The 26,595-nt window shown below is 40.5% G+C and overlaps 1 protein-coding gene across 3 annotated transcripts in view; it reads right to left on the bottom strand.

Annotated features, from left to right (window-relative positions):
- Positions 1 to 26,595, bottom strand: part of LOC111662324 (solute carrier family 12 member 5-like) — a 154,609-nt gene that overhangs the window by 84,400 nt on the left and 43,614 nt on the right. The window contains exon 1 of one of the 3 annotated variants that reach the window (XM_023416140.2): positions 11,433 to 11,843. The exons of the other annotated variants lie outside the window; for them this stretch is intronic. Coding sequence (XP_023271908.1) covers positions 11,433 to 11,487 — 55 coding nt within the window. The 5' untranslated portion in view covers positions 11,488 to 11,843. Of the gene's footprint in view, positions 1 to 11,432; positions 11,844 to 26,595 lie in introns of those variants that run through there. 3 annotated transcript variants of the gene reach the window in all.

The raw sequence follows: 26,595 nt of genomic DNA, 5'->3' as shown, positions 1-26,595 counted from the left end.
AAAAAAAAAAAAAAAAAAGGAAAAAACCCTTAATATCCTCTAATGACGTTCTGGGCACTCTAATGGCCAGGAACTAACAGGAAAACTGGAGAGACAGCAAAAGCTCAAACTTTCTCACCAGTTGTGGCCATTTCACCATTAAAGCCAAAATTACAAACGGACCATTGGGCTTTAATGTGGTCAATCACACAAATGGGGAGATTTATAATCGTTGCCGGTCTTTACAGGACACTGGCATCTGGACAGCAGGTTGTGGAAATGAATGAGAGGCACTGTGTCCGTGAGATATTAATTTTCATCAGTGGAATCATCCCTATCAATTTAGATAACAGTGGTTAACAGGCCGAAAGCTGAAACGGATAAATAATAGCCTATATACCAGCCTTTATAAACGGCACATGTGCAGCCATTATGCCCAACTACATTTTGTTAATGAAGTGGATTTTTACTTCCCAATTCTTATTACATAATCCAATGATATTTCCCCAACAAGTGAATACTGTCCCCATTTCACAAATACAGTCACATAGAGTTCACATAGGCCAGTTACAGCCGATGTGGTACCAGATCTTAGTGAAATTATATTAGAGTATGCTGTAGTACAATACATTTTCTGAAACCAATAGAGATTTGTTAATGGATAAAATAACCAGGTAGGAACAGCTGGTTCAAAGTAAAGAAGAAAAATATCAAAGCATTTTATCACATTGGTGCAAAAATCACATAAAAATCCATGATGTGTCCAGTACCATACATGATGAAGATATAGTTACTATGGTAATAAAATTAAAAATATCTGGAAGTCATTTTGATAATCTATCAATTATTAAGGTTGTTTTGTCAAGTAAAATGTCAAATATTTGCTCCTTTCAGCCTCTCAGATGTGAGGATTTTCCCTTCCATTTTCTGTTTTTTTAAAATATAATTTTAATATCTTTTTTGACTGAATGCTTAATAATTTTAACTGATAATTGTTCGAGCCCTAATGGTATGTATCATCACACCCCCTTCTCCGAGTCTGTTTTACCTTGTTAGCATTAAAAGTCTAACTAAAGTCATTTTAATGTCTAATAGTTTGAAGTGGACATGACGAATATCAGGATAAACTCTAGTTATTCATTGATGAGGAGAATCCAGTTTTAATAGAGAGAATCTAATGAAGGGAAGACAGAATCATTTGAATTTGCTTTTATTTCTCATCCAGTGTCTCCCACTGCCTCTCTGAGTAGCCTCATTACTTTAACTTGTTCACTGCACTGTATCAGTAATTAATCAGTTGGAACTTTTTTCATCATCTGAGCTGCATCATTTGCATGATCTGAACTTCAATCTGTGCATTGAAGTTCTTATGCAAACGCACGATTTTGGTGCCGAGCCCATCTGCCTCATTAGCAATTCCAGTGTGTCGCAAACATTATGTCCTGTGTGCGTGTGTAGAGAGAGTCCACTGGTATACTGCTGGCCAGAATGAGAGTCCTGGCAATGAAGCCGACTGTGAGGGATTGATCCCCCTCTGTGCCCCTCCCTCCCCTGTCCAATTACAAGGCTGCGTGTTTGATTTTTGTCCAAAGCAGCCAGGCGCTGTTTTTTCTTGGTTCTATAGAAACCTCCAACACTGGCCTCAGAGTCGCCTCGCAGTCCCTCTGCCCACTCATACCCACCAATTAAGCTGCTTTCTAGTTTAAAGATACAGCAATCCCACAATGCCATGCTGTACAACAGAGGATCCTCCCACACACACACGCATACAGAGGGGTTTCCACATCTGAAACTGTACATCCACATTGCTCCACCCCTCACTCCCTCTCCTAACACACACACACACACACACACACACACAACCAGTCATGAGTTTCTCCACTGCTGCCGGCTGACTTCATCATCAGGGGCCAGATGTATTAACTCCGCATTCGCACAACACCTATGCATGCACAATTCCCACACGTAAGACTGGTATTTATAAAAAAATGAATGTGAGGTAAGAATATGTGCACCTCACGCAGACTTCAGACCAGGCATACACAGCTGGAGAGTGAAATAATAAGGAGTAGATTAAACATAAAATCAGACGTATGTTACGTTTTATTTTTTTAAATGTATACAAACAAAATTTGCAGTTCTCGATCTTATAAATCTGACAAATACAATATGTATACATATTTCTGTCTTTATGCAGACACAGTTTTAGTCATTAATCCACATAATGTTTTAAGCATCTGGCCTCAGCAGAAGAGCTGATTTTATTTGCTTTGCCAATATTAGCATGCACATACATTAAAAGACATCACACACATATGCATGAGACTCACAATGTACACACACATGCTGTAGAACAACTTCTCTTTAAGATGAAAGAAACAAAAACAGTTTTTCAGTTGGCTGGTGGTTACCTAGACAATTAAAGACGGAGCTGAGAGAATTGCTTGGCCTTCCTCAGAGACGGAGAGAGAGAGAGAGAGAGAGAGAGAGAGAGACAGAGACAGAGACAGAGAGTGTGCTGTGACGCAGGCCTAACGTGTGAGCTTGAAAAGAGAAAAACGTGACTTCTCTCTGCACTTTATGAAATGCTAATGATTTAACCACCAGGGAAATTCCCCAACTGGAATACTGTATATTCTGTATGTATGCATGTGAATGTACCACAGCAGCAGTTTGCTTGTAGAAACCAATGAATGGCAGGAGAGAAGCAATTTGTACTGTATTGTGTTTGTCATGTTTAACCTCAGTGTAAAGGTTTCATATTTAGCAAATATATGGATCATTTCCAACAGCCCAGACTGTAACCATGGCAATCCTCATTACCTACTTGGTTATTTTTCTCTCTTGAGCCAATGAAAACAGCTTGATAAAATGGGATGAAGCCAGGCTCTGACACTAAAACACAGAGAGAGAGAGAGAGAGAGAGCGAGAGAGAGAGAGAGAGAGAGAGAGAGAGAGAGATGTAGTAACAGGGGTTATCTGGCGTTTGTTTTGTCTCAAGTGACAGAACAGACAGAAGTCTATGTGTACAGAGTTGATGCACCAACTGATTGTTGTGTCGTCGGGCCCAGTGGGTATCACGGTTCTGAGGCCGGTCTCAACCACACACCAGCTAAATCACTGCAAATAGGTATATGAGTGAGAGCAAATCAATACGTGGCTTTTCATTATGGTTCCATCTCCTGGCACAGGTCAGTTCGCAGTAATGTCAGATAGGGTGGAAATTGAGAGACTCTTCAAGGACTTGGGTCTCTTCAATAAGGAGCCGGAGGAAAGCGAGGATATGTCACTCCCCCATCGATGTGGAGCGTGCGCTGTCAGCTTTTGATTTACTTTATCTGCTGCGTACAGATTCGCACACGGTGGTGCACCTGAACCAAATGGATTCCTTTTGATGAGAAAACCGCAAACACTCAGGAAAACCTCACGTCTTTAAGACCGTTAAAGGAAAATTCCTGCTGCAGACAAAGCGTTTAATCATTGGTTTATAATAATGTAATGTATGGATTGCATTCAAAACAGTTGTGTTTTGTTGCAGTTTGCTTTTCTGTTGCATCCATTTCACCCCAGTCTGTCATCTCTCAGACTTCTAATGATTTCCTACATTTCCCAGCATGCATTTTGACAATCCTAACAGAGCATGTCTAAACATACTGCTTTCATCATCAAGTAAAGCTGGAGAAAGCAATAGTGATAAGCAGTTGTTCCACCCAAGAATAATGAACACCCCTCACTCAATGCATTTCTACCTCCTCTTTGATTTATTTTTAACTATATTATTGTCAAAAGTCAAATTGATGACCTAGAAAAAAAAAAAAAAAGACCTTTGACTAAGCACGACGCCTAAAGCCCTCTGTCTAACACTGATATTGCTATGACCTACAGTAGCCACGACTCAATTACTCACATGTTGTTGGACAGTTATCCAATAAAGGGGAGGGAGAGGGACACATCACCAGCAAACAAACTGCACGGTAAATAACAATCCAGGCTGTGATCATGGACACTACTTGCTCTGAAGGGCTGCACATGTATATATTAGGACAGTCTGGACATGGTTCCAGTCTACAAGAGGGGATTTTGTATTAATAAGACTGTAACCTTGATTAACTTTCAACTTACATGTTGGCTAAGAGTAATGTATGTAAAATAAAAACCCTGAAACTATCCTTTAAACAGACAGGAAAGTAATATTACTTACATGAAAGTTTAAAAGTATAATCATTTTAAAATTGCCTATTTTTTTCCCTTTGGGATTTAGCTATGTGATGAGAAATAAGAAGATCGACTATAAAACTACTTCATAGTAAATTCTTCTTTAATTAGTCAGGTTTCAAGTATGTTGGTAATGGAAGAAGATAATTTACATTACATTGATTTGGCAGACCATTTTGTCCAAAGTAGGGGTGCGTGATATGGCAAAAATATCATATCACGATTTATTACATTTGCTTGCGCTTGATCAGTTGCGGAAAATCCAAACCAATTCCATATAATGGAGGTGGAATTTTTTTTAGCGACCAACTCCGTTTGGCTTTCAGCCATCGCTTTCCATGTGCTACGACTACACACAAACAAGGAGGCGGGTAGGAAAGTGCGTCACTGCCCATAATTTGCTGTGATTGGTTGGTCAGGTTGACGACGTCAATACGTCTGGTGCGTCGGTGCATCAGCATAGAACTGCAATTTATAGAATGTGCCCTAGACGATCCCACAATCTCTGCAGTTTGAAAGATCATCTTCATGTTGTAATCCTTCACGATCTAATATCGTCATATCGCCCACCCCTAGTCCAAAGTCAAGTCAAATGTTACTTTAGCACATTATCACAAATTTACATTAATAATCTGTACAGCCTACAACACCCTCTGTCCCGTGACCATCGAATCAGAAGAGGGAAAAACTCCACAAGAAACCCTTTAACAGAGAAGTGACTTACAATAAGAGCATTCAAACCCAAAGGTATCATCACAAACCGACAGTGTTACCCTCCCAAATAAACAGCCAAAAGCTACTTTTAAAAGCTGCTTTTCTTTCTTCATTTCTAAGCACTTATTGTTATTTCTTTACAAGTATTCATAACCATACAGGTTTACACTGAACCTGTGGCTGAAAACATGCCGGCAATGATACTTTGATGAAACAAGCCTTCTTCCTAATCATTATTTGCCTCAATAAAAATAAGTCTCACATTATTCTCATGTACTGATATTAACAGAAATGTTTGGACTTGCGTGTTTTGTCCTACAGTGGTGATAATGCACTGACAAACACAAAGGAAACAATTTTCAGTAGATTTCTATGAAAGGGGTGAGAGAGAGGTTCCTGTGTTCAGCTTGGTTGAGCTTCTTCTGGCATGATTCATCTTTTTCCTTCACTTCCACTGACCTTCTCTTTCCCTTCATAAAACCGCCCATCTATTTCTCTGAGACCATTCATCCATTTGAAATCTTTCACCTAAGAAAACCTTGGTGCCAGTATTTTCCTGCCCTGTAGCTGAACCGTGTTGTGCTCCTGTAATGTAACAATTAAATTCATTTAGTGAACATGAGTTTATGCAATCAATTTCTATTTTCATTCAATTACATGTGAAGTCAAACACTTAAACACCACTAAAGTTGAATGTATATTTTTTAGACAAGGGAGGGGAACTATATAGTAAAATAGAACTTATGGGTACTTGTGGGTGTGTGTGTGTGTATATATATGAATATATATATGTGTGTGTGTGTATATATATATATATATATATATATATATATATATATATGAGCGCCCTGTTTGTACATGCTTTTGCCTGAGCTTTTTATCAGAACAGCATGAGTCAACATCGAGCTTTGGGGAGGTGGAGCCCTTCACCGCTGATTATACCCTCCTGCTTTTTAATTGACAAACCAATGAATGAATACCCATCCATTATATCTGGACACCCACTACTGATACTCTAATTAGCAAGAACATCCATTCATCTGCCACATCCTTATGTAAGCTATTGTATCTGTGTTTCATTAATACCTACCTTTATTAAATTCAATTAAGTGATACATAATTACAATCTATATTTGGTCTTGAGGAGCCATTTGTATAATGGTGGTTGAAAAAATACAACTGACTCTTAAGCAGGTGATTTTTTTTGAGTGCGGTTGTGGGTGAGACTGGTTGGAGAGCGCTAAGAGGCAAAATAGTGGCTTTAAATTTCTGCAGTATTTAATTGATCAATATGGAGTGTCTCCTTCTCTGGATTGTCTGATGAAGATTGCATTGTACAGCATTGTGCTGCTACATAATTCATTTGGTTGGCATGGCAATAAACCTATACAATACCATAACACATACACTACAAAAGGCCTATGTGTCCGTCTACTCATGTGGAGATGATACACTTAAGCACTAAGCTACTGAGATGCATTTTGTCTGTGCAACCGGAGAGCTACCTTTCCAAGTAACAAGTGCCTGTGGTTCTGTATTAGCCAGCAATCTCTCTCACTTACTGTGCGTTTCTGCTCTCTCCCTCTCTTTTCCTCTCTCTCTCTCTCTTTTCCATTCACAGTAGATAAGTTGCAGAGCGGGTAGACAGAGAATAATGACGTTGAGCATGCACAACAACTGCCTCCCTAGGAGAGGGCCCTAGGGAGCATTTTGCAGTATTACGCAGTCAGCCATAACTAAAACATCATTACAACCCCATTCACAGCCCTGACCAGGAGACAGGATTGGCTGGAGAGAGGGGATGGATGGACAGTTGGATGGATGGACAGATGGATGGAGGGCTAATCAAATTAATTCTATTTTCTTGTTTAATCTTTTGTCAAAAAAATTTGTGAAAAATGGCAGTTATAATTTCAAATTTTTTGCTCATTTGACCAACAGTCCAAATTCCAAAGATGTTCAAGAGAAGCATAAATTACTCACAACCAGAGAGTCTGGCATTTTTGCTAGAAAAATGGCTAAGAAAATTAAATGATTACTAAATTTTCTATCAATTGACGAATCACTCAATCAACCAATCGTTGCAACCATGGATGGGTGACACTGTTGGAGTGACATGTGAATGGTTACCATGGTTGGATGTATTTACCACCAATATCTCCAAATTCAATTTAGTTGTATATTATGCCCATTAATGGCATGTACCGTCATCACAGTAACAGAGGCCATTGCCCTGGTTGCTTCCTCCTGTATATCATCCAGTCATAAATATATGAACAAGGAGAAATTTAAAGGTCCCCATGAGTGGATACTGATTACATATGAAGCCAATATAAAAACTGATGTGAAGTTATTAAAAAGCAGCTGGTCAAGCTTAGCAATAATCCTTAAAATGTTTGTGAAATCAAACCCTGTTTTTGATTCTGTGTATGATCTTTCTTTTTTCATTTACATTCTGTTATAACCTCTCTATATATTAGCCTTTGTTGCTAGTAGCAGAGTCTACCAGTCCCAGACAGTATTCGAGAGATTTAAGAGATTCACAGAAAACGATGCATGTGTGGAATCCATTGTCACTGTTTGTAAATCTCATCGATATCAGCCTTTCAATTTTTGTCATATCGGAGCTATGAACTTAGTGCTGATACAAACCCAATATTTTGTACTCCAGTCATATGTAACATGAAATTAGCTGCAATTACTGACGACCAACTTCTTCATTATGACAATATACGCTGCACTGTAAACGGATACACCAGTTGCTCAAAGAAACTTCAGGATTACAATAATTTCATCCCAATTTCAATAACTGTGTCCTCAGTTATTTGTGACTATGTTGGTCTCAAAACCCTTTTAGATAGTATTTATGTTGGTGTATACAGCAGTTAGTACCTTTTTTACTTTATTATGTGTATAGTAGACACTCATCATGTATAGTATATACAGCAGTATTCTAGTTACCTGCAGTATCTTTACGATGCACCTGTTCTTGTATGCTACTGCAACACCTCAGTTTCCCTGTATGGCATCAATGAAATTAATCTTATCAAACAGATGAAATAATGTTTAGGATGTTTGTAAATGAGCCTGCAGAGAAGAGAGTGTGATCTCTGTGGAGTGAACCATCTATCAGTCGTCAGCTGACCTGCTGAGCCAAAGACTTTGTCCAGCAGACCTCATGAGCAATATTCAATTATGCACATGTAACAGAAAGTACTCGCTCATTAAACTGGAGCGAATAAACTGAACTGACACATTAATGAGCGACTGAATACATAGATGAAAAACCGCAGACAGTAACAAACATTTGGAGAAGTAGCATGAAATTGCTTTTGCTTGCTAACAAGAACCCAGGCAGCTGAACACTCACAGCTCCTCTTAATAAAGCTCCATAAACAATGAGCACTCCCAACTGTCCGAGCAAACATCATTTAGACTGTAGCTTGTCATTGTAATGATGACAGAATCAAAGCTTTACATGATTCGAAGATGCAGCATATTTGTTACAATACTGAAAATATGTTAAATTGTACTGTCCACATTTTAACACCAGAAAGCAAGAAAAAAAACATGACTCTCTCATCTCAATGTGAGCTAAAAAAAAAAAAAAAAAACACACCTCTAAAAAACAGAACACCACATCATTCTACACCTGCCAGGAAGAAAATGAACAACTCTTCAACCCCCTCCTCCCTTTGCCATCCGTTTCTCTGCATCACTTCATCTTTCAGACAGTAGCAGCTACCCTCTTGTGCTTCAAAAACAAGACATGCCGTCATTAAACCCTTTCTGTGCTGCAAAATGATCACTAAAACTTCACCTTCCCTTCAACTCCTGATTGCATCCCACCTCTTTACACCACTGACACTCCACCTCTCCACTGCAGATAATTAACAGTATGGTGGGAGAACAATATGACAACTTATGAATATGTAAATCTGACTGTGATTGAACATGCATCCACTTCTCTTTTAGTTTCCTTACAACCTTTTTTTTTTTTTTTTTTTTTTTTAAATTTCCCTGAGAATTATGTCTTTCATCTTTGCATACTCATAAGGTGCGCAGTGTAATAATACACCCATACAAACAAACAAAAACACACACACACCCCTCCACCCTGATGCTGTATACAACTCCCTGTGCTGTCCTCTCCCGGGCTGTAACCCAGCCATGTAATGAAGGCTATAAATCAGCACCTTGGACAGCACTAGGCAGCCCTGAGCTCCTCAATATACATACTACTGGAGTCAGGAAGGAGGGGGGAGGAGGTTTCAGCACCGAGGAGAGTGGACAGCGACAGCCTCTGACATTCCTACTGTAAAGAGGCGAAAAGCCCTCCCTATCTGGAGCTGCCCTGCATAGTACTGATGACTAAACAGAGTTATTCAGGTTGTTGCACAGCTAGCTTAGCAAAACTGTGATTCAGATGAAAGGGATGTGTGTGTGTGTGTGTGCGTGTGTATTCGTATGCGAGTGTAAGTGAGGTCCTATCCTGATAGATGCTGCTACTGCAGAGTGACAAAAAGACAGAGATAGGGAGAGAGTGACACAGGGAGAGAAACATAGAGAGCCTCTAAAATGTGTCGGGGGGGGGGGGGGGGGGGGGGGTGGTGGGGGTGGGGTCGGTACTTATCCACCTCACTGAGGGTCCCAACACGGCTCTGTGCACATTACATGCATAGGTTATATGTACGCATTACCCCAGAACGGATAAAAAGGGACGGCCTGACAAATGAAACAGTCTGACGTCTATATAAAGCTGCAGAGACACTGAGTTACAGCCACAGTTTTCAGCACGTTAACATGTGCTCAGTATGAACATGTGTGCGAACTTTAAAACACTGCTCTGCACACATGGATGCGTACACATACATGTAAATCAGACTTTTGCAGAATTTGAGCACACACGCAGACAGCCATGCATATTAGCTCGACACTTCTGCATGCGCAGTTTTGTGGCTTTATGTCATGCACGGTAACCTGCCCTTGATGGTTCCAATTCGTCGCACTTATAAACGGGGTCATGCTTCAAACCCGCCGCCAACCTCTTACAACTGCTGTCCATGCTCTTAGCGCACCATTGTAATCCCCCCCGCAAAAAAAGAGATGCCCGCATTAAGTTAAATATTCATGTTCCCAGCGCTGGTCTATTTTTATCATTAAGCCCTCACAGGTAGGAGAAGCAGCATAGTGACTGTTCTCTCATCCGCAACCTGTCTCTCCAGTGCATCCCTGAGAGCCCAGGACTGACGACAACGGGGAGATTTGTGCATGACAAAGAATGGGAGACATGAAAGAGTAAGAAAAAAAAGCTGAGACAAATGTGAAGAGCAAATCGGGGGGAAAAAAAGAGGCCAGTGAGGGAGAGAGCTGAACCTTAAGAAACAGAGAGAGAGAGAGAGAGAGATGTGTGCAGAGCTACAACAATCCCTAACATATGGCGGAGAGGAAAAAGAAATACTGCCGGTTTGCAGCTTCTGCACAGGCAAGTGAAGAATCCTCAGTTCTAATGAACCAATGGGTATGAAAACAGTAGCCAAACTAAAGTTAGGGACTTTGACTGCATTCATGACCCTAATGGTGTTCCAAAACGTGCAGTGCTTGGCACTAGAAGGATAGGTTCAATTTCCACTGTGGCCTGAGAAGGTACGTGCTCCCCGCTGAACACTCGCTTCACGGCTCTGCACAAACCAGCGACCTACAGGTTCTTTCAAGAAAGCCTGCAGAGACCTGAGGACTGGGCTGAGCGATGGGGATTGGATGGAGGGCGGATTTTGACAGCTGGGGGCGATGGGATTACCAGCAATGCTGGTTTGGTATCTGTAATTATGAGTAGCTGTGTGTGTCCGTGTGTGTGTATTATTGCGTTTGCGTGTACACATGCCCATACCGCCTGGCCACAGAGTGCCATATGTGGTGGGAGTATTTACCCTGCCATGAAGAATGGATGAACCATAGGACAGCTGCACCAGAAAACGCTCTGTACTGTGTGTGCATATGTGTGTGATTGTATGGTTTTGTGTGTGTGTGTGTGTGTGTGTGTGTGTGTTACTGCAAGTGAGTGTATGGACAAAGCTGTAATGCCCTTACGCTCACCATCCATCGTATGGAGTGAGCCCATTACTATTCCTGTCACAACAGCCTTGCAGTAAGAGCAGCAGAGGAGGCAAGCAGGCCGACCACCGTACGATGCTGTAACACACACACACACACACACACACACACACACACACACACCCCAACTCAATGCCCGCTCACTGCCATCAGGCTGTGTGTGTAAACCTCAGTCATGCATGTTGTGTGTTTTATGAGCTATATCTCCGCTATATGTATTTCCTCCCCCTCGCTATGTATTTACATGGGCTGATGTACAGTATCTGTGTTTGTGAACATGTGAACATCCCTGTACATGCATATCTTCCTGTTTGTTCGTGTGTGTGTGTGTGTGTGTGTGTGTGTGTGTGTGTGTGTGTGTGTGTGTGTGTGTGTGTGTGTGTGACTGCATGACACAACCCATCACTCACCCTGGCTTTGCGCTCCCCCGTCCCCCTCCTCTGTGTCGGTCAGGTTGTTAAGCATCCCGGCTCCTCTACGGTCCTCCTCTTCTGCTGCGGAGCGATGTCACCGATCAAGCTCTCGGCGGCTCTCCCTGCGCTCCACGCACTGTGATACAGCCACAGAAATCGCAGGGAAGCAGCGTAGAAAATATGCCAGCCGGATCCTCCTCGCTCCTCTTCGCTCCTCGCTGCCCGTAGGACGCACGAAGAGAGGCAGCAGAAGAGAGAGAAGGATTTTTTTTCCCTTTGTAGATCCTCCTCTTGACGTCTCTTCTCCGCTGGCTTGTAAGCGTGACTCTCTCGCTCTCTCTCTGTTGCTCACCCACTCTCTCTCTCTTCCTTGTTCTTCCTCTCTCTGTTGCTCTCTCTCTCTCTCTCCAGGAGGGGGGGGGGGTCAGAGGAGGAGGAGGAGGGAAGAGGGAAGCTGCAGGAGTTTGGTGGATGATGGAATGCCTCAAAGCTGCACACTTGCTCTCTCCCTCCTTCTCTCTTTCCTTCTGTCTCTTTTTTTGCCTCTCACACCTGATCTCGATCTCACCCACTCAGAGATACGAAAAAACCAAAAAACAAAACCACTCACTCTCCGCTGCTCAGATGATGCTGCTCAGTCATTGTAGCTGCCAAACTGATTGCACATTCAAACAGTAGTGTGATTTCTTCTGTATCTATCCCTCCCCTCCCTCCCTCCCTCCCTGCCTCTCTCTTCTCATCGCAGCTGTCAGACAGAGAGGTGATTGGGGAAGCAGAATTGATGCTGTTAGAGGAGCGAGCAGGCGGTAGCCTCACTGCTCTGATGTTTTCTGTCCACAGAGGTGCATTATGCATCGGCTTCTCCTCCTGTCGGCTTTGTAATAAGCCGCTGCGCTCACTCCCTACTTTAATGTCAGATGCAAATAGAGCCTCTGTTTCCTTCAAGGGATGAACAAGCCCTATCAGCATCATCTGTATACAGTTATGATAAACATGGAGAGCCATGTACTCAGATGCACAAGCACATGGAACGACGCACCATCTCAGCATTCAGGTGCAAGAGCAAGTGTCTGGTTTTGTGAATGCATAATTGCTCACACACACTTGCTTCTCTGCTTTCTGTGTATATGCAGCAAACAAGTGTGGTTCTTTATCTTTTAAATTTATTTTTTCTTTTAATCTACCGTTAACATGCAGAGATGTTTGGTTCCAACTCAGAGGACCTGCATGTTGTATGGCGGCGGCACAGTGTTGAAGCCTCACTGTCAATTAGACCGGTCTCATTTTGATCCATGCAGATTCATTTTGATCTGGTACACTGTGTACCGTGAGCAAAAATGTGCGTAGTATGAAGACACTCTGCTCGTGTAGGTGTGTGTGTGTGTGTGTGTGTGTGTGTGTGTGTGTGTGTGTGTGTGTGTGTGTGTGTGTGTGTTTCTATGTCCCAGCGGTTGTGATCCCACACCAGAGATATGAAAGCAATTAATCTTGGTTTTAGTCATGGTAGTGCTGATGCACAGAATAGATTTCAACAAAAAAGAGAAGGAGAAAAAATATAACTACACGCTCGGCTCCAGCGAATAAATTTATTACCAATGTCTCAAACAAAACCGGTTTTGTCAAGGTACAATTACCTTGACAAAGAACCAATACCTTGAAGCTTGGCAATAAATTTCTTCGCTGAGCTGTGTGTACAGATACATTTCTCTCTCTGTTCATTAGTACTCACACCATAAACAGCTTGTTCGTAACAACAAAAGACATGACGACACAGATGAAACTATAATATCCACTGGAGAAGAGTTTCTCCATTTACAGAGCTCAAAAATTCAGGTGGTTCAGCTGTGTCCTGAATGACCTACTCAACACTGTTTATGCACATAATAGGTGTAATTTCAAGCAAGCAATCTGATGCTTAAATGTGCAGAGTCTGACATCAAATCTGATCATTTTCACTGGTTGATATTAAGAATGTCACAAGAACCGATACTTAGGTCAAGGCCAAAATTCTGAAAATTCTGCTGGTACTTGTTTTTCTACCGTGCCGTATGTACCAAAGGTACCGTAGATGTTGTAGGTATTGGAGATGTGATTCTTCCAGGACGGATGAGGGCAGCACAATAACCCTACAACCGCTCTAGTCTGATATCCAACTCAAAGAGAAGGAGGCAGGCACAGTAAACAATAACAGCAACACGTGGAATGGCGGCGGCAAGTGCAGGTGCAGTAACAGGTCTGATTAGACCGCTAGACTGTGTATGGAGATATTTTGTATTTGAACACCTCAAACTTAACTACAGGCCCTGGGATCTGTACGCACAATTCAGGGTGAGTGAGTTTCCGTTGTTAACTTTATATTAATATGTCATCAAAATGTTCATGTCCCAAAATGTTTCCATTATTGTTTGTGAATTGCGACAGCTGGTATCTAGCATTAATCGTTTTGAATCGCAATCTCGATTCACACTCATCTTCAACTTCATTTTCACATGACAACAACTCTGCTATGTTCGCATCAGCAGGGAGATCCGTTGCATCAGACCAATCGCTCCCTTTTCTCCCTAAGCCGTCACAACGAATGACAGAACTGTGTTACATCACGTGATGATCTATTCACAGGAAGACGGGGAAGATTTAAAAACATTTCTAATGTGTCTATCTTGGTAAAAAGCTAAATGAGTCAGATAGATTATGAAATGCTTCAGCTGTCTGAAACTTATAAACAGTTTGTGTCCTGTTTTACTATCACCAGCATATTGTTGGTTGCAGCGCAGTATGTGTAGTCTGGGGGAGGAATAAATGAACATGCTTCTGCTCCTGTTTGAAGCCTCACAGGGTTGAATGATTAGACACCTGGCTACTGAAAAAGGATTATGATGAAGGTTTACACCATCCTTGGTTTGCACTGCCGTGTTAGATCATACAGCATAGTATATAATCTTTTGTCTACATCGTGAGAAGTGGGTACCCCGGCTGTGCAAAATTTCAGAAATGATCATACTATTTTCCATCATCCTAAAGAAAATATGTAATGCAATTATAATAAATAAAGAGAGAATTCACATTTTACCAATAACCGGCAGTCCTAGTTGTAGCAACGCTCAACACACAACGTTAACACAGGCTAACATTATCCTGTTGAGGACAACATAGCGACAGCTCACAACATTAGCAGGCTACTGTCTTCCACGTCTGTCAAAATATAACTTTGACCTTTTAAATTAACATTTTCACACCATGGGTCTGTGACCTTGATGGTCAAATTAAACTACTGCTGGCACACTGACTATACAGAGGTGTGTGCATGTGTGTGTATATGTTAGCACACTGAGTGTGCAGCAGCCTCTGTTGTTTTGGTTTTTTTTTTGCTGTGGTATCTTGGTATTGAGAATTGTGGAATTTCATAAATATTGGTACCCACCACAAATTTCTAGTATCATGACATCCCTAGTTGCTACACCGGTTCTTGCAATGACCAGAAAAGCAGAGACTTCTCTTAGATATCTCTCATAGAGATCTCTCTTTGATAAACAACTCTGAAGAAAACAGGATACTGCATTGTTACCAACAAGGGCATTATTTACTGTAATAATGGGCACACTACTGATTTGGGCACACTACACTGTCCCAACTACCCTGGCAAAGCACTTCACGTCGCACATTTCTGATGTAACACCAGCTGCAGTATGTACAGTGTCCATGGACAACATTCAGACCCCTTCGTGTTTGCACTTTGTTGTGTAGTACATTTAATTTTAAATGGGCAACAATTTTATCCAACAGTCTAAACTCAATAACCCATAAAGTCAATCTGAAAACATGTTTTTAAAAATGTTTGCGAGTGTAACTCCTTTACAGAGATCTCTTTTACAATAGCCTTTAAACCTCTTAATTCAGTAGTTTGTAGAAGCCCCTTTGGCGGCAATTACAGCTTTGAGTCTTCTTGAGTAAGTCTCTACAAGCTTTGCACACCTGGATTTGGGCAGTTTATCCCATTCTTCTTGACAGATCCTCTCAAGCTGTGTCAGATTGGATGGGAAGCCTCTGTGAACCTTCATCTTCATGTCTCTCCACAGATGTTCTTTGGACTTTAAGTCTGGGCTTTAGCTCGGCCACTCAAGGACACTCACAGACTGTTGTGATGAAATGTGATGTGTTGCCCCAGTCTAAGGTCACATGCACTCTGGAGCAGGTTTTATGGCCAACTCTAGGAAGATTCCTGGGGTTTTCTTCTTCCATTTTAGAACTGAGGCCAGGAAGCTCCTGGGAACACTCAGAGCTTTAAATATGGTTTTATACACTTGACTGGATGCCTTGCAACAGAATTTTATCCCAACAGTCTACAGAGAGCTCCTTGGACCTCATAGCTTGGTGTCTGTACTGACATGCAATGTGAATTGTGGGACCATATACACAGTTGTGTGCCTTTCTAAAATATGTCCAGTCAATTAGCCACAGGTCTACTGCAGTCAAGTTCTAGACACATCTAAAAAAATATTAAAGCAAACAGGACGCAACTGACAATAACCTGGAGAGCAATACGGGTCTGAATACTTTTAGAAATTAGAGATTTCAGTTTTTAATTTTAATAAAATAAAATTTTTAATAAATGTGCAAAAATGTCTAAGAACATGTTTTCACTGTCACAATGGGTAACTGAGTGTAGATTAATGGACAAAAAAAGTGAGTTTATTAATTTAAATAAAAATATACAACACAAAATGTGCAAAAAGTGAAGAGGTCTGAACACTTTCTGAAGCCACTGTGAATGTAGTCCTGATACTAAACATCCACTTTAAATGTGAGTCCTGCCCTGCAACAGTCACTGTTGGCTAGTAATTTACTAAACAATGACTGGCCATTACTGCTGTCATTTGCATCGAAGACTAATAAATGCTTAACTTAATTTTGTACTGCGGATACCAAGCCTCCATTAAAGTTACATCAAGGACAACAACAGTGTAAAGTCTACTCAGATATTTAGTCCTTTAGCTTTGGTTTCTTGTGTTGTATTTTTATAAACACCCATTTAGGGACAGACATAGCAAACTATCTTAGGCTTCAAATGCATGGACCTATACTCAACCAAAAGTCCAAAACCTATAAATATTGAGTTTACAATAATATACTGTACGTCAAAGAAATGCAGGAAATCTGGAATCAGAACACTTGGCAGTGTCTTACTATTTTTCCTTGAAAAATGACTGAACTGATTAACCAATTATGAAAATAGTTGCTATTTTTCTGTTTATTTTTCTGTCTAATTGACAGCTCTACTACATATTTGTTCCTTTAAAAGTAAATATTAAATAAATAAGGGGCAATGGGTTGAAAGAGATATGCACCTTGCTGTTTCAGTAAAATTAAGTTTTGTCCCCGTTTTCCACCAGTAGCACGAGAGGTCCCACTGATATTTTAATTGATAACATGGTTGGCTACTGTGATAAATAAAATTATTTAGATCTGGAAATTGGTTTATGCACAGCAATTACTGTATTGTTTACTGACATACTGTTTGTTGCCTGTTAAAATTAATGTACCAAACATATTGCTATGCTGATTTAAAAAGGGGGTTGTGCTATTTTAAGCAGCTAGTTCACATCCTCCATATTCCAGATAATGGTGAATCACTTGGTGCCACTGATATGTGTTAAACTTGATGAACAAGGCAGCTGATTTGCCAGAAACTGAGCAAAACCTGCCAGCCTTTTCAGACAGACAGCACAGGTAGGGCTGCTACACTCACATGTCAAACACTTGACTCTGCAACACACATCGAACACATCCTTTTAAAATCGGGTGATCTATTTAAGCTCGCAACACTCAGCTCACTCCACTGATCTGCCTGAGGTGCTGCTGCTACAGTACAACACTGTATCGTCACTGCAGCTGCAGCTACATTTAGCATTTCATTAGCCCACATAAAATCCTGCATCCACCTGTAAACGCAAATTTCCCCCAAAGAGAGATGCTGTGCGGTTATCACCACTATATATTCTCTCTGTGCAAGTTTAAATGTCACAGCACAGACACCAAATATTAACTATACAAACACTGAACTCACATATTGATATAACTGTTCCACGTGAGACAGCTGACCGAAATGAAAAGTTATTTTACTCACAACGAAAGCAGCTGACATAAGCTAACAGTCTGCCAAATCCCTGCAATATTTTTGATTGCGACAGAAACAAGGTAGGCAAAGAGCCAACTGTAAATTTGAGTAATTTGTTGTTTTACATTGTTGAGCAATGTAGCGTCTTGTTTGACAACCCAGACTTTGAAATGGTGCTTTGTCACTGATGTGCATTTTCCAAACCAACAGGTGAAAATGCACTGAAAAACAAAGATAAATAAAAATATATATAAATAGCATAAATAAATAGCTTTTTGAAAAGCTGCTGCATGCCACCCATGTAACTCAATATTTTTGCTGCTGACTCATATGATCTCATCAAGTAATGAAAGTATGAATTATTGACATACAATGCTAGAGCATAGCATAAAAAATGATGATATGTTGGTGAAATAGTCCCCAAGCTCTCAGCCCTAAAATTGCTCACAGAAAATTTCAGTTTCTCCGTTGTATATCACTTTGCTGGTCTAGTCGTGCTTTGTTTACAGCAAGCACAAAAAAAGATAGTTTGGAAAGGGAGGAAATGTTGAGGTTTGTGGAGAAGAAGAGGAGGGAGGGCAAGAAGGGGGTCGATAAACCATCTAAATGAAACAAGGGACAGGTGAGAACACGTACTTGTCAAGCAGATGATGGAAGAGAAATATGTTTACCTTAGGATGTCTGTTAACCACTTTGAGGGAGTGGTCCACTGCATTAATCTGCCAGTCACCAGCACATTTACACCAGTCTGCTGAATGTATAAAAGGAACTTGCCATTCACCCTCTGTATTCTCACCAGGTAAGATTTCCAGAAACCCCCCAATACAAAGCTGCTACGGAAAACACATTATGGGATCTGCAAGATTTCATAATAGATTTGACAATAAAACTACAGCCTTATAACACTTATGTTCAAATATATGTTGCATGACAAGAATATATTGTGCTTCAGGGAAAAGAGAGGTAGAAATCTACAAGTAAATCAGATGACATGCACTGAGTGTGCTGGAGCAAAGGGACCTGCTGGCACAGCAGCTGTTTCCCAATAGAGAATCAAATCAAATTCAAAGACGATGCACTGATGACACCGCATCAAGTCATGAAAGAGAAAACTGTTATGAAAGTTGATGTTAGAATGCAATTCAGTAACAGAATAATGTCAAAAAAAAAAAGTTGTTAAAAAGTTACTTCAATACTTTCAAATTTAGTTTTCCATCCAGGGATTTTCAAACAGCTCAAATTCAATCAAGTAGATCTGAGGTGAACGTGGCTGGTTTAAAGATTGTTTCCAATAAAGCTGAATCAAATTTAACTTTATTATCCAAAGAAAAAAAGGAAATTCATTGGTCAGATGTACAAATGGTCGTAAAAGAAGGTGCTGTTCTCCTGTTTTCTACAGTTCTGTGACACTGGTGCGTTTCACTCACAACTCACATACCCAGGGTTTCTGGAGATCATTCAAATTCTGCAATTCACCTTTTTTTCTAATTCTGTTCAATTCAAGCTATCGGAAAGTCTAATTAATGCAATTTAATTTTCTGCGGACACTATTCTGTGCATGTACTGCTGACTCACTCGGGCATCTGAAGGCTTTCTTATTTCTTAAGCAGCATGGCTTGCTGACAACTTAACAGTGTCTTGTCTACAAACGGGGGCCTGTTATTGGATTAGCCCAAACCCTTACAACAATCAGACACTGCCAAAAGCAACTCTCTGGCTACAGTATGGGAGGTAGAGAGTTGTGAAAAATACAAAGACAATAGATGCATGGAACACTACAGCGATACTAAAATTGGGACCCTTCCTCTGAGTGCTTGTATGTGTGAGAGTGAGTGTAAAAATACATGCGCATGAGCCTTGGGGCGTTGTAGTCAAAAGGCAGTTTTGAGGAAAAAGAAAATGTAGCTACTACAAGATTGTGGGTTTGGCAGTGGTGTGTGTGGTAACTGTATACAGAGAGAAGGACAGAAACAAAGAGAGAAGTTGAGGGGGGTGGGTCATAAGCAGTGTTTATGCCTAAATGCAGATGTGTGATTCACACATTTTCCAGAAGTTATTATCTGTGCCTGATTACATGTGTGTGAGCTGACATTAATACATGAACATACTTGTCTCGTCACGTTTTCTGCAGAGGAGTACTCCCTTCAACAATCACTTCTGACAGAACAATTTTCAAAAGGGGTTTTTGAAACAGAAAGGCTAAATTTACATTTTCAAGGGTTTGATTACAGGCTCATTTAAATGTCATGAACTTAGAGCTGGCCTCCAAACAGCAGCTAGAACTGAGCAATCTTTGCTGAGCAATGTTTTACTACATAGAGCCTTGGTCATATTGACCTGGTACACTCTACTCAAGAGCCTACTAATGAAGAAGAGGAACTTACACATTTCCAATACCTCTAATGATGACAGGCCATGGTCAAAAGAAATTCAATTATGTTCCTGAGCAGGGCTTGCTGACCTCTGCTGACCTTGTGTCATCAAAAGGAGCAGGAGAGAGGGAGGTGAGAAGGAGGGTGCTGGTCTTTAAGAGATACAAGCAGTAAATGGATGTGAGCTGAGTCATAAAAAGAAGCAGAAAGGACCCACGTACAATTTTTGGCAAAAACTGTTAGTTATCTAATCAACTTAGTCAAGCAATGAGCAGCAATTAGTGTGCGATGGTGCATAGGCCCAGTGCATCAGAGATAAACTAGCCTGTGCCATTCAATACTTTTTTACACTATGTAATAAAGTAGGGCATGTACTGTAGCAAAATAAATAAAAGAGTTTATAGACAGTGATCCAGCTTATTGATTGTGCTTCTAGTCAAATTCTAGTACACAAAAGACACTAAAGTACTGCGTGTTGAAATCAAAACCATCTTTGTTTTTAAAGGAATAGTTTGACATTTGGGGAAATACGCTTATTATTTCTCTTAGATGAGAAGTCTGGTACCATTCCTGTATGGTAAATATGAAGCTACTAACTAACTACTGGAAACTGCGGGAATGTTCAAAAGGTAAAAAAATATGCCTACCAGCACCTCTAAAGCCACAATTATACTTGAATGCAAGTGTGCACAGGGGTTGCTTGGATACGTTTATGTGCGGGTTTCTTTTATCCCATCCCGTTCGTTTGTTTGTGTGTGTTTGTTGTTGCCGAGGTCTGACAGGAACTGAATCAATCAATCAGCTTATCTCACATTCAGATACACAAGACTTTAGATTTAGGAGTGCATTCTGTGGCTCCACTGTGACCTAAAGTTACCTATAACACTCTTCTTTGCTCATCAACTCATTATATGTCAATTGCCGTGTAGTAAAATCATCAAGATATGGTATTATGGATGTTATGTCCCAGACTATTTCTCGGCCAAGTGCAGCAACTTGTGAAATTTCAACTGACGGCCTGTGAACTTCACAGTGATAACAAGATCCAGTCCAGTCCAAGTTTAGCATGAAGCTTTCTGAGCAGTGATTTTTTTTTTTTTTTTTTTTTTTAACACCATGTGTAAGTTTTTCACTCTGTGTGCAGAATGAGCCACGTCAGAAACACATTTCCATTGCCTTGTGACAAACCATGAGGTTTTTATGATTCTTAATCTGATAGCATTATACCACACTTCTGAGGACATTCAAAGGTTAAACTGCTGCACATATTCTCACTGCATAATGGTGAGCGGCTCAAGGGACTTGGGTTGTTATAAGATGAGATAAAGCGAAGGCACAACCACTTCCAACCTACAGTATCAGTAGCAGTGCCATGTCTCCTTATGTGTGGTGTTGTCCTGGACTCCTGCCAGATCATTATGGTCTGTCTGAGCACCTCCAAACGTTGACAAGGGCATGCAGCATTTTATAGCATCCAGCAGCCAAAAAGACAAAAGCCCTGGACACAGAGTTAAACTTCCACTGGACAGACAACAAAAGACACAAAGACAAAAATAAATAAATAAATAAAACGACAAGAAACTAAAATTGTGAGGAAACTTAAGCTGGTTTCTTGCTACTCATCTGCAAGTGTACAGCTAAATGAGGCGTCCAAACTTTTGAAATGAAACAGCATCTGTAATATTCTCTCTGAATTCCCTCAGTGTGTGAAATTAAAAAATATTGAGTGCGGAAAGGCATTTGTGCTTAAATAATGCAATACACAGGCTTTCTTGATCTGTCAAAAATCTCAGAAAGAAAAGTCTCAGACAGCATTCGTGTTAGATCCATCTAAGTCACCAGTTTGACGTTGGCAACAGGTTTGTGTTTGCCTCACAAAAAAACAAATCTTTGGGTTAATTTAGACTATTTTACAATCATGTTTTATGAGTGGATTCGATGGTAAATCAGCCACAAAATAGCCCTCATATGTCAAATCTTTGCATGATGATGGCTGCAATAAATCTAATTGAAGCTGCATTGTGATAAATAATGCATTTTGGTTTTCTGACTGAGCCATTTTGGGAATGAAATATGCAAACATTAAAATGACTTCCATAAACATAATTTGAGGCTGATGTGTGCAGTCTTATTGCAGAGCATTGGTGAAACAATTTTAGAATGCCGTTTGTTAGCGCAATGCTCAAGCACTTCTGTTGATGAGTTCAGCTCGATTAGATTTCCCATGTGTCTTTTTTCTCTCTCTCTCTCGACTGTAAATCTGATCAGGCTCTGCTCAAAGAACTGCCTAATGTCCTCCTACGACAAACACAAACATATACACATGCACAAACACAACGGGATGTAGTTATGAGTACATTTGTATGAAATTGTGTTAGGATGGACTCGAGAAAATGACACGGTAACTGTTTGAATTTAGCCCTGGTCTCCTGAGGGATAATTTACAGTAGTGTGTGGATGATAATGGATGTTATTCAGGCGAGGCTGGGTGGATTCCATCTACTGCTGTCCATCAGTTTACCTGGTGCTGCCAAATTGAATAACAAGTTTACACCCACTGTGTAAATTCTCTTTATTTAATCATCCCGCTTTTTGAAAATTTGTCCTTCACAAACAAATCTAATCACAGCTTTGTCCCTTGCGAAAGGCTGATTTTGCAACATGGAAGAACACTACTCTGACCGCCATTATCGAATATGAGTAGGAGACATGAATGAGGGACAAAGGGAAAGAGAAGGGCAGAAATCTATTCAGCACAATTGTGTAAAACTCTTGAAATCTCAAATTTGTCCCCGAGTCCTTGTTCGCTCCAGTTAATGAGATATTGTTGCATAACTTAGAAATTTAATATATTGTTCAGCAAAGCAGGGAGTCTGCTACATGTGTGTGGTGTGTGGAGATTTGTTAAGTGCTGAAACCTGCAGGGCTGGCAGAACTTCTTGGCCCTCACAGGGGTTGTCAGGTAATTAATCTGAGAATAGCCGGGGCAGTCGTGAGAAACGAGCCCCCACATCTGACAGGGCTTTGATTGCAAGACAGACATCTTAAGATGTGAGGGAGATTCTTGTAGCCTTGACACCAAGAGCGGGCAAATCAAAGTGGTCCGCCGATGTTCCGACACAGCAGAGCCCGGCTTTTGTTTGCTCTAAACATGTTTTATCTGATGAGGCTTGCTGGCCAATCTCAGTGCGCTGTCTTTCTAATCGCCTAATCCTTCCACTGCAGCCGCTGGATCTCAGAAAAAAAAAAAGTGACAAATACTGAGGTCATCATCTCCCTATACATGCCGAGTGTGTTAAAGGTAGTGCGCTGTATGTGGTGCAAACATAAACAGAAGCTATGCAAAAGTTATCTGCAGACATACAGTACACACCCTGTGAATGCTTGAGCTGTTTTAGTTTGATGAATCTAAGGCTTAACAGACACTTGCCTTTAATCGTAAAGAAATCAGACAGCGGGCTACTGTAAAATAAAACTAAAAAATTGCAGTTTACATGAAAAAAAAAAATAAATAAATAAATAAATAAATTAATTAATTAAAAAAAAATCAGAAACCAAGATGCAATTAGACATAAAGTGGGTTTCCACTTACAAGAAAATCAGCAGAACAAAATGCAAACTATCCACTGCCAACATCAGGAGTTTGTTCGTTAAGATGAACAGCTGTTGGCACCAAGTTTCCATTGGGGGCCATTAAACCATTGCAGAGGAATAGGACACAATTAAGAGTGGCGTGATGAATTAGAAAAAATTATGAAAAACTATGCTTATTGTTCTCTACCACGTTTTGATGTCGGGCTGCAGCCTCTCCTCTCTGACACACAAACAAACAGCAGACAGCACAGAGGTGGCGTCGGAGACCTGTGAGAAGTGACGTTTTTACTGGAGTTGACAACAACTTCTTCACACCACTTGTTCAACAAGATTTAAACACATGATATTCACATTTCAACCGTGCTTTGTTTACTCAAGCACAGTGTGCTAACATTAAGCTAATAGTAAAGTGTTACAAACAAGCTAAAAGGAAAACTTTCTGTGTGTAGACTGCAGCTTCATTTGCCACAAACTTTTATAAATGAATAGCTACAGGCTGAGACAGCAGCGTTACCTACAGCAGAGGGAGAAGGACAGAGGAAATGACCGATAGTGACCTTTGTCTATATTCTTCATTCAACGTCACTCAGTGTTTTCATGTCTGGAATATCATTTAGTTTGACATTTTACGTCTGTATCTATAGCGATATTATTGAGTTCATAAATAGTGACTCTGCTGGTGTAAACATTTTTGTTGCCGCTATAGAAACTTATTTTGTTTATTCTAATCCTGATCTAAATTTTATTCTTTTTAAAAATAATACGAACCAATATGAGTATCAATAAGCAATCCGATAAGCTATTGATGAGATAAGATAAACATAAAATTATATAGCTACACCTGGTGAGAGAACCCACACCGTCTCACCACTGCAAACTCAACATAAGCCTTAGAGGAAACCTGCATTCACATTCAGCATGTGAACAGATTTTCCTCGTATCGTGCAGGACTGGTGGCAGTCAAGTCTCAGCCATTTGCAGCTAGTTTTCATTGACGTTTAAGTCACATGAGTCATGATTCACTCGCCAAGTCTTTCCATTGAGCTTTGTCACATTTTGCCTTTATTGATGCAAGAATTTTTCAACTGCTGCCAAGAATAAAAACTTTTATTCAGTAATGATGTATCTGAATTTCCAGCATTTGCACAGGAAAGATTAAAAAATGAGCAGATCATATGTCATTATCAGATATTTCTAAACTCAGAAATATCAGTATTGGTTAGTCTATAATGTATATCATCATTGTTTCCATGTGCGATATGCAGAATTGCAATAGTATTGAATAAGTAGTTTTCCACTGCTGAAGATTTTGTAGCATATGTGTGTAGCTTATCTGTGTGTGAGAGAGAGAGAAAGAGGGGAGGGAGACACTGACATCTTCCCACATTAAAAAGGTGAACCTGACAGAACTATTGAGCTGTGGCGGCAGGCAGTCCACACTGAAACCCCTGAAATGTTAGATAAAGACGTAGCAGGAAGAAAAGCAGCGTTGAGATGCACCTTGTACAGGAAAGAAAAAGGCACACAATAGTGGATAAGATGCAGTGAGAGAGGAGAGATATGTTTCAAGTGCCTCTGGACTGAGTGTTACACTTGCTCTGTGTGTGTGTGTGTGTGTGTGTGTGTGTGTGTGTGTGTGTGTGTGTATGACTGTGCCATCCATACGTCTCCATCTCCTGTACATCCACCAGCACCGCATTAATTCACCCTCTTTTTTTCTACTTATTCCATTTAAGCCACCGAGGAGGAGGAGGAGGAGGAGGAGGAAGAGCAGGAGGAGGAAGGAAGATGTGACCCAGTTTTATTTCCTCCAAAGAAAAGAGACAAAGCAAGAGAGAGAGAAAAATGAAGAGAGAAGAAGAAAAAGAAGAGGAGGAGCAAGGAGCTAATGAGGGCTCATTTCCATTCATGGCTCTACATCATCTGGCCCATCTGCAATGATCACCACCCCAGTTTGGTCAAACCAGAACATCGAGGCAATCTCTCCTCTGAAAACTGTTTACATACAAGATTCATAATGTTTAACTGGAACACACTAATGTACAAACATGGCTATGTATGCCTGTGTGTGCCTAATTAAACAGTCTAATGGTGGTTTTATAATTAGAACCACTCGAACAGCCCTGAAACAGTGCATCAATAAGATGGTACATCATGTCAAGAACACCAAGGTACCGTAGGCAATTCCCTCCTCGGAGCAACATACTAAAGGTTTTTGTAGGCTGCTCATGTAAGCTGCTTTAGAGCACAGAACATCTGTTTACGTCAGACAGGAGACACGTTACTGAGATAGAAAGGGGGCGATTTATCCAGTGTCACACAAATCAATGTTTGGTTCAGGCTGCACAGAAACATGATCAGAGGAATTATCTTTAGTGAGGAGCTGCTGCCATATTTGGCAAATTTGTGGAAATTAAATGCAGTATGGATGTGTGTTTAAAAGAACAAAGAAACTTTCACAACTGGAACAATAGCCCTGTTACATCCCTGATGAATTTCTGCAGCTGATTTGTTCCAATCTCAAGAGGAAAAAATGAATTTAAAAAAGGAGAAATGGTCTGGGTTTTTTTGTTTTTGTTATAATATATAAATTTAGTGCTGTTGTGTAACCTTTAACAATGTTCTGCTTGCACTTCTAAAGTAGAAAGGTTATAAAGGGTTACCGTAGGCTTTAAGGTGTGTGGGCTTTGAGATTTTTATAGACTTTCTACTGTGGCTGCCACTAATTTCACACACACACACACACACACACACACACACACACACACACACAACCAAGTATTTTTTTTGGTGCACAGAATTAAAGTCCAATATTTTACTTCAATCTTTGGACCTGAAGCTGAACATTTTGAGATGCAGATGCCTTCAAGTGTTTATTCTATTGTAATCCACTGAACTGGTCATTTGTAGTCTATACCACCATCTTTTCAGTGGGGTCTGTCTACATCTATATTTATAAAAGATTAGCAGCTGTCAGCAGACCTTGGCAGAGATGTTGACTTGTAGGGTTACTACAGTACTCAGTGTTACTGGTGTTCAGGTACACACCAATTACATTACTTGCCCACCAGCCCCACTG

Source organism: Seriola lalandi, unplaced genomic scaffold (genome assembly GCF_002814215.2).
Source record: "Seriola lalandi dorsalis isolate HSWRI2012SDOR001 ecotype SW California unplaced genomic scaffold, Sedor1 jcf7180002054561, whole genome shotgun sequence".
Classification (NCBI taxonomy): domain Eukaryota; kingdom Metazoa; phylum Chordata; class Actinopteri; order Carangiformes; family Carangidae; genus Seriola; species Seriola lalandi.
The sequence above is the reverse complement of the archived record's forward strand: the minus strand, read 5'-3'. Positions and strand labels throughout refer to the sequence as shown.